Raw genomic sequence first — 10,444 nt, 5'->3', positions numbered from 1 at the left:
ATCTACGATGTCATGTATGCGTGACCACATTGACAAGTCTACCATGTCATACTCTCCGATTCTCGACTAACTTATCTCTATACTCTAAGTAGTCGATCTCTAAGGGTAATGGGAAAGGAACATAATGTACTACGACCTACCGCACACTTGCTTTCCACTACCTACAAACCATCCTCTTGGCTTTTCTACTACCTACATGATTGCCTACTTCTACCTCGTATTAGACTCTTCAACACCAAACCAACTTAGGAATCCAAATCCAATTCACTTCTACCAAATACATGCAAAATGGAGGAATAGTTAACCCGTTTCTAGGGTAGTTGATTTATCTATTAGCACAAAGGACTTTATATGTTTTAGATTTGGTGGCACTCAAGTTGATGGTCTTAATAAAGGCTCTATCAACACCTTCTAATCTCATCTCTACACTCTAAGTAGTTGATCTCTAAGGCCATGTCTAAGAAAGTCACCACATGTCTCTACTAACCGGGGTGGACTAGCAAATCAATTTCTAAATGGGTAGTTGTGTCATCCTCAAATCTCAAAGTAAATGGGGTATTGAAAGATGGGGTGCTTCTTTGACTACATGTACATAAGGTGCAAACCTATCACCCACATGAAATGCCCTCTACATGTTGTGAATCAATATGCAATCAATGCAAGGACACACAAAACTACCCAATTGAATCCTTAAGACATGTGGAAGATAGATCCAAATGTAGCAAAGGGGATCAGCGTCTATAAGCAATGATTTTATTGAAGCTGAGCTTAACTACAAGCTCATGGGGAACTAACCAAGTCTTATATGTAGAAGATCCTCCTTGAGGACTTGCTTTGCCTCGTAATAGGTGAGTAGGGTTGATGGAGCCTCCAAGCCATATTGAAAAGGAGAAATTTATCCATTCTACATGTCAGAGCATACTAACCTCTTTGATCATGTCTATGATATGTATTGATTTTCCCTACCTAAATAAGATACTAGACGTAAGAAAAAGACGATGATGTGAAAGCAATCATAGTTGCTTCTAGTGGTATGTTTGATGCCATGATGGTATCCAAAAAGTTGTTTTCTCTAGCAAGGGACTAACTGCTTTTAGATGACCATTAACAACAACATACATACCATTGCATAATCATTTACTCTCAAACATGAATAACCGTCAATTCCATTAGGTTAAGCAGTGCCTGATTGCCTCAATAGAATATGTGCTTTCTTTATCATGAAAACATAATATGCATGTTATATTCCAAGATGGAATCACCTTCGAGTAGGAAAATTAGTTCATACATCTTCATATTAATCATGCCAATGTAATTTGCAAAGGAGTGCCAATTAGTGACATAATCTTGATGCCCTTCATTGCCTTCCCGCTTTTCATTTGGTTGTTAAAAACACACCTATTCCATTTGAAGAAGCTTGTTACTAACAGGATTGGAAGAAATTCAAAGTCTTCAAGATTGATCATTCCAAAATACATGATGGTGGAAACTTTTAAAGGGAAGTTTCTAAGTACAACAGCTCTAATGGCCAAAATGACAGCACATGTTTTAAAAAAGCTCCCGAAAAATAGTGACAGTATGAAACGCTACTCACGACTAACTTAACTAACTTAACTAACTCCCGAAAAATAGTTAAGTTAGTCGTTAGTATGAAACGCTACCTTAGTAGACTAACGACTAACTTAACTAAGGTAAATTAACAATTCATCATCTGCAATTAATTTGACTTCATGGAAACAGCTAGTCAATTGTGTGCTACATGTAAAAAAACAGAGATTGCATGTACAGACGACGGATACAGGACCTGCCGACGTGACAAAAGTGGCCTATTTATACAATACGAACGATACTTCTAATACACCCCTAGAATTCCAGATCTAACGGGCGCGTTACTGAACATAAATTTTGATGCTGGAGAGTCAGGACTCAGATTGAAGCCTGATTTTAAGTCATGTTTGTGTCTTGGTTGTTTCACCCTGGAGACTCTGATTTCTTTTCAAGAATCACCCTGGAGACTCTGATTTCCATTCTTCCTGTTGACAAAATTGGCCTATGCGGACCATGCAGCACATCTAAGGCATCTTCTGTGATCTACTTAAACCGGTTTTGAAGATATTGAAGTACACCTGCGCCTCATTGTACGTTTTTCATCTTGTAAATCCATTCTGTGACCGGCATTACCGCAACTCGCTACCTGCAGAAACATAAAAGGGAGGACGAAATTACTGTAGACTGCGAATGAATGACTTAGACCTGGACGAGGTTATGTAGAGCTTGCGTGTCAATTGCGAAGCGCCTTCGGAAAGGAAGTTTGGACAGGCATAACTTACTCAGGGAATCAGTTCTTGTCTGGGCTGAAAAACTTCGTTCGTTGCCGATGCTCTTCTCAGAGGAGACTTCCCCTTGGCCACAAATACCACTTCCTCCCTCCAGCATCTGCATGTGGTTCCTCAAGTCATCCAGTTCCTGCTCTATTGAGCATAGACGCTCTTTCAGCGTATAATTTTCTTCCTCCAGCTGGGCAATGTGATATTCTTGGTTGACAAGCCGAACTTCCAGCATTTGTGGTTTGACATTCGCGGAGGGGTAAACGATTTCAAACCGGTTCAAATCTTGATCCAAACGCTGCTCCAACTGTTGAACGGACTCCGCATGAGAAGAACGGTCACTTTCACTTTCGGCCTCCGATTCCTCTTTCATATGTGTTTTCAAACGGATAAGACCGTTCATCGAACCATAGCCATTCACACCCCATTCATTAACTTCGTCTGCAAATTGTTCTTTATATCTCGGCAAAGGGGAGAGACCTGGAGTAGGAAGCACTGCGGGAGTGACGGGAGAAGGGGTCACCACTGGTGCGATGCCCTCCACACATTTTGACCGAATAATGTACGAGGTCGTGTTCCGAGGCGCCTCCGGTGGAGAACGATGGTCCCTCCTCATGAGGCGGTGCGATGCGCTTGAGAACTTCAATTCCCGACACCTTGCCGAACCGTAAGACTTTTGCTGAGACAGTACTGGCTCGCGAACCTTTAACTCTACAGGGAATATGCCCTGCTTCCTCCTTCCGTCATTGTTCTTCCACTTCAACCTCGGTTTGTGCTTCACAAAGTCTCTCTTCCCAACCATTTTGCCGACTGCGACAACCGGAATGCGGTGCCCCATCTTGTACAACGAAAAAACCACTGCAAACGATTTGAGATTTATCAGGCTCGGGGAGTCGGTACTCGGTAGTCTTTCAACAGCACGTTCACGTAGTAATGAAGCTCGAAGACTCTTGGAATCTAAGATAGATATAAGCTGAGTTACGTTTTGAATCAAACATGACATGACGTGACAGGATGGGAAAACCCTCCCCATTCATGAGCACTTGGCAGAAATGACTGAAATGCTGAACTGTGTGTCATGTAAAGATGCAAAAGCCGATAAGAAACGTTTAAGGATTCTGGAAACCACGAGGAGTACAACGACAAACCTCCCTTCACGCAAAGGTATTTCTAGAATTCTCATGCGTCTATACGTAAAAGGTAGGTACGCTAGATGTCTGAACTCTGGAGTACTCCAGAAATTTACAGTAAGGTGGCTGTGATAATTCGTAATTAATGAAAAGCTGCAGATAGAGAGTTGAGGTGTGCATTGTGTGAGATTTATACGGTGCCTAACCAGTTAAACGGCCAGAGGGACAGTACGAGCCTTGAGGGCCTTACATGAAGCTTGTCAAAAGAAGCCGTTGCAGAAAAGCGATCCGGAGAAGGATCCGTCTTTAGATAGTGTTCTCAGCGAAAGTTTACTGTGGAGAAGCAGACAATTTAAGCTCTGCAGAGCACGGAGCGGTACGAAACCGTCAAAGGCGAAGAAGAATTGCTCGCACGGCTCCGAAACCCCTGGCGTGCCCGCTTGCGTGTGGATCAGAAACGGAGATCTAAGCGTAAGCTGAGGATGGGAGCCGAAAGGTGAGAAGCAAGCTAGAACCGGTCGAAAATTGAAGCATGAATGAAAACCTTCGTGAGTGGTGTACCAGGGAGAAGTCGCGATGGAGCTCGAAGACGTACGTGCGAGGAGAGAGAGTCGAAAATCGAGGGCGCTGCCTGCGTTTTTTGGCAAAACGGGGAAGGAGTGAGGCAAGAATCGGAGGGAAAATTTGTTGTGAGGAAGAAGGAGATGAGGAGCTATGGCGAAGAGAGAAAGTACAGAAGGCGAAGCTTGAAATGAAAGCTTCTGAAATTCACAAAAGCAGAACGTTGGAAGCAAACAAAAAAAGCTTAAGGACGAAGAAGACGACGAAACTTTTTTACAAAACGGGTCAACAAAAACCAATACCACGTGCGGCTCAACCCTTTAACTTCTCTCCCTTCCCAATTCTATACACTAACAAATCACAAAACTTGGGGTTTCAAATTTTCAAGGTTTCCTTGAGAATTTGCAGATTTTCAAGCTACAATATAACTAAATCGCTTAAAATTTTACAGATTTTATAAAATTGAGAACATTTTTTACGGGTGGAAACTAAGATGTTGCACTCTTAGTGTATATGGTTTGCAAGTTTTCGGTGAACACTCGACGGAGGACCTCGCCGCCCGATCATTGACACAAAAGATTTGTTTGTCCCGCCTCCATCACGACCCCCGTCCCCACTCCGTGCTGGCCAACTCCCCCACCCGCTACTACATGATTGGTCCATTCCATCTCCTCCAATCGTTACACCAATCACACTCTACGTGATTGGCCCATTCCATCTCCTCCAAATCACATGTTGGTGATATAAATTAGTAGCCTTATGACCACCGAGTGGTGTGAACCACCACACCTAGTGACCATCCTCCAATTCTATTTCTTCTTCCATGTTCTTCCGAGCCCTCTTTTTAAAGGATAGTGGACAAACATCTGCCAACAAAAACAGTTCTGTCTCGAAGGTTATCAATCAATGCTTGGGCACCAAACCTTGTAATTTGTTATGTGCATTTTGAGCAATGCTTCAGCGAGGGGGGGTGTCAAACAAGCTCTCATTCCACCAAACATAATCCTCTCTAGTGGTTTTTGCCGAATCCATCAAAGACAAGTGGCATCCTCCTCATCTGAACCCACCCTTAGTTGAATCCCTGACATGTAAGTAGTCATCGTTTGTGATTCCAAGTGTGTCCAAGAATGTGTCGAATTCCAGCGTTAGTGTAAAAAGTTGTGTAAGGAAGTTTGATATTTCCTTCATTTTGGCTTCATGGGGTGACAAGTCCTCATTGCTGCTCGTAGGCTCGAGGAGTTTTCTTGCATTCATCAGTGGGCGTGGGAAACCAAACTTGCATTTTTCCCCTCTTTCCTTGCAAGTTTTCTTGTGCCTGTGGTTTTGGATGTCTTTTTCTTGAAGGCCGAGTTGCGAAGAGTTTGTTGTGATGTACTTATCAATGAACTCCTCAATTGATTTATTATCAGTTGAGCCATATGTGGGTGCATTTGCTATCCATAGCAAACCATGGTCATGTTGGCTTCCTCTATTTTTGAAACTCCATGACGAAGAAAAGACCACGACCTAACCTAATATGTTGTGGTATTTCTTAAGAAAAGATTTCATGGCTTGGAACTTGTGCACATAGTATCAAGTTGTAGTGATGGGGTCAGATTGTATCATGTTGTGTATATCATTTGTCGACCCTTCATGTAAGTTGCTCTCCCTGCCCCCTCGCAGCTTTGCCAAGCACTATAGTAGAGGCTCCCATAGTTGCTCCATGGCTGAAAATGTGATGAAGAATGTGCGTGGCCCAAGCTGTCGCACCATAGCAAACAAATCTTTCTTTAGGTGATGCTTGCAGTCAGTTGATGTGCGGAGGCACGTGAAGTCACGAAAGCCAATATTTGATTATAGTAGTCTCTCTCAAAAGGTGACTTTTCTATAAGAGAAATCCATCTATGCAGCAAAGGCAGTGCTACATGAGAAAATTCTCAAAAAGGGTGAAGAAGCCAAGGTAGAGGAGGCATAGAAGAGAAGTAGCAGAAAAGCACATCCAGGAGCTCTGAGATAGGCTTGAAGACGTCAGATAGGGTGGGGAAGGAGCTAGCAATGATGCGAAGACATCGCGGAGAAGGAGCTAGCAATGATGTGAAAGCATCTTGAAGATCAAAGAGCCAAAAAGGAGGCTCCATGGCTCTACAACATGCATAACGCATAACACATTGAACATTGAAAAAGACCAGATGATGGAGGAACTGAAGGGTACTAAAAGGCACAAGGGTTGGAAACCCTAACCCTAAGCCTAAAGGGGTTTGTATATGTTGACTCTTTTCAACTAATTTAGTGTAAAGTTAGTCATTTGTAGTGTACTTTCTAGCTGTGCCCTCTCTCCTCATCTCCACACTTCTCCTCTCCCTCTCCATTTTTGTTCATATCCTTCACCCCTTTTTATGGCCTTTTGGTTTGATTGTTGGATGCCATTTGCTTTAGTATTCACAAGCTAGGGGCTTTTTGGTTTTAGAGGCTATGGAGGTGAGAGAGTTTAAGTTGCACAAATATTGAATGAGAAAAGTGAGCTCAAAATTCATTAGAAAAAAAGGGAGCTCATTTTGGGACGATTTCTTCATTTTTCTTTCCTCTAAAAAAATAGAATATGTTATGATCTCATCTGACAAATGATGCGAAATTTGGTATTTTGGACATCATCAGTGCATCTAGAGCAAGCCAAAACCCTTGGAAAACTTTTGAAATGTCAAAAATGGGCACTCGGAGGCCTAAAAACGGCCAAAAGGGCTTGAAAAACTGAACGTACAAAAGAATGTGATTTGATAGGTTTGCCCTTTGATTGCCAACCTGTCAAATTGCATTCTTTTGTACGTTAGGTTTTTCGGGCCCTTTTGGCCTTTTTCGGGCCTCCGGGTGCCCATTTTTTATGTTTTAAAAGTCTTTCTGGAGGTTTTGGTCCACTTTGGACGTGTCAACAATATCAAAAATACCAAATTTTGCATCCTATGTTAGATATACTAAAGTAGCTCAAGTATCCTCATTGAATGCAAACTCAGTGGTAATTCTTTTTTTTCCTTTTTTTTTATTTTTTCAATGTTACGTTGGCCCTCCTTTGATTGGTGGAGGGCTATTTTCCTCTTGGGCTAAAAGGCCCCAAAATGAGCTCTTATTTGTCTTAATGTTCAGAGGACTTACGTATGGGAGTATTTAGGGTTTGTCGCCCTATCATCCTATCAAGTGTCTAATCACCAACCTCTTCACACCACCCCCTTACATAATGAGGTCCTCCCTGGTCATGGAATTATGGCCATTTAATGTTGTACTTTAGTGGGAGTTTGTGACTTGCCTTGGCACTTCTTTCCATTATGATCTCGCCTAATTGCATTGTCAATTATGATTTGACATGTAATGGTTCTTTGGGATTGGTTCCCATGAGGTGGCTCTTTGTTATTGCCTTAGTGAAGTCTACCAAATGAAGTGCACTTGTGGCCAAAAGAATTTGATATTCATCCTCTTGATTCGCTAAATGGTAGTTTGTTTCCTTCTAGATCCTCAAAGCTTTGATATGACCCTACCCACATCTGATGTAGGTTTTGTTTCCGATGCTGTACAGCAACACAAACATCCCATATTTGAACATCTTTTTTTTAATGTGATGGTTATGCCACACTTTTCTCCTCCCTTATATTATGCTTTGCATCAAGGTTATCCTTAACCTTACTTCATTGATTTTGGACAATTTGTTTACTTGCTTCTTGAGGGTTTCTTCTTAGCCATTCGTATCTTGGATAGCCCTAAGGCTTGGTACCAAGAATTGCACCAGTATGCCTGTATCAAAATTGAGGGCCAATTGAAAAGGGATGTGCTTCATTGTTTGAGCATTGTGTTTGCACACTTTGTCTAACCATTTGCATGTGGATAGTATGTTGTCAATTTCTTATGATAAATTAGGAACTCCTTTGTCATAAAATGTCAATGATCGAATCAATAAAGCCATGCGTGTCAGTAATCAGCTAGCATAATATATGGGATAGTCGAGCTGACCATTCGACTGAGCCAAAATAATGCCTAAAGCATAGCCAGAAGCATCCACATGTACATGGAAGATAACATCCCATTTTGGTTGCCTGATAATCAGAGTAGCCATTGCTTGATTCTTCAAATCATGAAAAACTACAGTTAACTCAGCATTCCATTCATACTTAGCATCTTTTTTTGTCAACTCATATAAAGGCGCTGCAAAATCTTTGATGAATCTTTGATAGTAACTGACAAACCCCACAAAAGAATGTACTTCAGTTAGGTTCTGAGGATCAGGCATTTTTTGTATAGCTTTAATTTTACATGGTTTGGTTTTTATGCCATACTTGGAAATAACATGGCTGAGTAGTAATATGCCGACTCGAACACAAAATACACTCCTAGCTGGATTCAAGGAGATACCTGCTTGTTTGCATCTTAGGAAGACCTTCTCTAGGTATCCAAGATGAGCTATATTTGAGGAATAGGCATAGAAATCATCTAGATAAATGGCAATGAGTTCGATGAGGTAATCTCAAAAAGTTTCAACCATAAACTTCTAAAAAGTTGACAGAGCATTTCTCAATCCAAAAGGCATAACTTTAGTTGCATAGGCACCCCAATCTGTAATAACTTTGGTTGCATATGCACCCCATTCTATAATAAAGGAAGTCTTTGATTGATCTTCAAGAGCCACTATAACCTAGTTAAACCCACTATAACCATCCATAAATGAGTACATCTCATGTCTTGCAACTTGATACAAAATTCCATCAATAAAGGGTATAGGAAACGGATCAAGAACTCTCTAGGCATTCAACTTCTAGTAGTCCACACATACTTGGAGTTTGCCATTTTTCTTAGACACAACCACAATAGGAAAGTGTTAGTCGCTACAATCGATGGCATATATGAACCTAGCACATAGGAGTTGATCCAGCTTGACCTGGGTTTTGACCTATTTGGCATACTTAGGATTCATTATGTATCTTTGTTGCCAAATTGATTTAGCCTCTGGCACTAAAGGTATCGTGTTGACACAACTCAAGAGGAACTCCTCTTAAATCTGTGTAATTCCATGCAAACACATCCTTGTATCTGATAAATCTCTTATCATTCCAAGTTGCTCGGAAGAAAGATTAGCACTCACCACCACCAAACCAAGGTGTTCTTGTGTTTCAAGGTTCAATTTTTATGTGGGCTCTGGAATCATCTGTTTAGTACCAAGTCGAGTGATAGTCACTAGTACCTCAGCAAGTGCCCTTTCTCCTTCAATGTCCTCGGTAAAATTGCTCAGAAAAATATATCTCTGCTTAGCAATCTGCTCATCCTTCACTTCTATTTGATGTCTATAGCCACTTGAAAAATGTCTATCTCACCTACAGGTAGGATGTGCAACTCCATCAACTGTGACTCAACATCTTGAGAGGAAATGGATCTTTGAATTCTAGATTCTTGGGTTGTCAACAACTCCTGAACTTCCGAGGGTTGGTCGATATACAAACATCTTGATTATCCATCTTAATCATTATCTCTTCTGTACCTCGATCATGGATTACTTTTTCACTCTTTAGCCAAGGTCTTCCCAATAGGATTGGGTAGGCATGCTATTCCATAGCAATCACAATGAAACTAACTATGTAATAGATGCCGTGTATAGAAATGACTACATCTTGCAACATACCTTTGGGGTTGACTGGTCATTGGTCTATCATGTGCACTCGAAAAGGTGATCGCTTATATGATTTGAACTTTAGCCTCTATGCAATCTCTTTAGAGATAATATTCACTCGTGAGCCCCGTCCACTATTACACCTGGTATAGTTTGTTTCTTAACTTTAATAGTGATCACTAGAACTTCTTCATCAACTACCGGAGTATTAATCATAGCTAAAGTGGCTAAGGATTGCACTTCCCTTGGTTGCTCTAATGACTCCTTGATTAGCTGAGCAAAGAAATCATGACAATACAGAGCTACTTGCATTAGCTCAAGAAATATTAAGCTGACTTGCATATTCTTAAATGTTTACCATGCTTGGGCTAACTCTACGCTAGTTTCCTATGAAGTGCTTGATTCTATTTCTTTGGACTCATATTTTGAGGATTCCTCTCTCTCAGTAATAGAATATTGAGTTTCCTCAGGTATTTCTACTACTGGAGCTTTTTTCTTGCAATTTTGGCTACCAATTCCTTCTGTGCTTTCCAATTGATGTCCTTACTTGAAGCATCTATGTCCTCAGTGGTTGTCAATAATCCTCTCAACCGAGTGATCCCTTGAGCATCTCAGCTACAATTGCTCGACATTCTAGATCCACTTCTTTCCATTCAATGTTATTCTTAAGGTTCCCCACAAATTGGACAATCGGAATGCATATGATTTTCTCCACAGTAGAGGCAATTGATTTTAGATGGATCAACCTTCTCTTTGCCATTCTTCCCCTTGTCCTTCTGCTCTGGATATGGTAGTTTTCCACT

The 10,444-nt window shown here is 41.2% G+C and overlaps 1 protein-coding gene across 3 annotated transcripts; it reads right to left on the bottom strand.

The window, feature by feature from the left end:
- Nucleotides 1–1,748: 1,748 nt before the first annotated feature.
- LOC147882396 (uncharacterized) lies at nucleotides 1,749–4,312 on the bottom strand. 3 transcript variants are annotated; one of them, XM_087400788.1, is made up of 4 exons: nucleotides 4,019–4,312; nucleotides 3,708–3,933; nucleotides 2,331–3,185; nucleotides 1,749–2,194 (listed from the first exon to the last, which is right to left on the bottom strand). In XM_087400788.1, the coding sequence occupies exons 3-4, from the start codon at nucleotides 3,163–3,165 to the stop codon at nucleotides 2,178–2,180; spliced, it is 852 nt and encodes a 283-aa protein (XP_087256914.1). In that variant the 5' UTR covers nucleotides 3,166–3,185; nucleotides 3,708–3,933; nucleotides 4,019–4,312; the 3' UTR covers nucleotides 1,749–2,177. The 3 variants fall into 3 exon arrangements, with proteins under 3 accessions (XP_087256914.1, XP_087256915.1, XP_087256916.1); XM_087400789.1 differs by having other exon boundaries at nucleotides 3,708–3,896; XM_087400790.1 differs by having other exon boundaries at nucleotides 3,708–3,816.
- Between the last annotated feature and the right edge of the window lie 6,132 nt (nucleotides 4,313–10,444).

The sequence above is a fragment of the Dipteris shenzhenensis genome, chromosome 29 (genome assembly GCF_047967505.1).
Source record: "Dipteris shenzhenensis isolate YYH24624 ecotype China chromosome 29, Dip_SZ_1.0, whole genome shotgun sequence".
Taxonomy (NCBI): Eukaryota; Viridiplantae; Streptophyta; class Polypodiopsida; order Gleicheniales; family Dipteridaceae; genus Dipteris; species Dipteris shenzhenensis.
The sequence above is the reverse complement of the archived record's forward strand: the minus strand, read 5'-3'. Positions and strand labels throughout refer to the sequence as shown.

Bases quoted from the DNA above. Each gene is read 5' to 3' on its own strand.
- LOC147882396 (XM_087400788.1), bottom strand. From the start codon at position 3,165: ATGGGGCACCGCATTCCGGTTGTCGCAGTCGGCAAAATGGTTGGGAAG.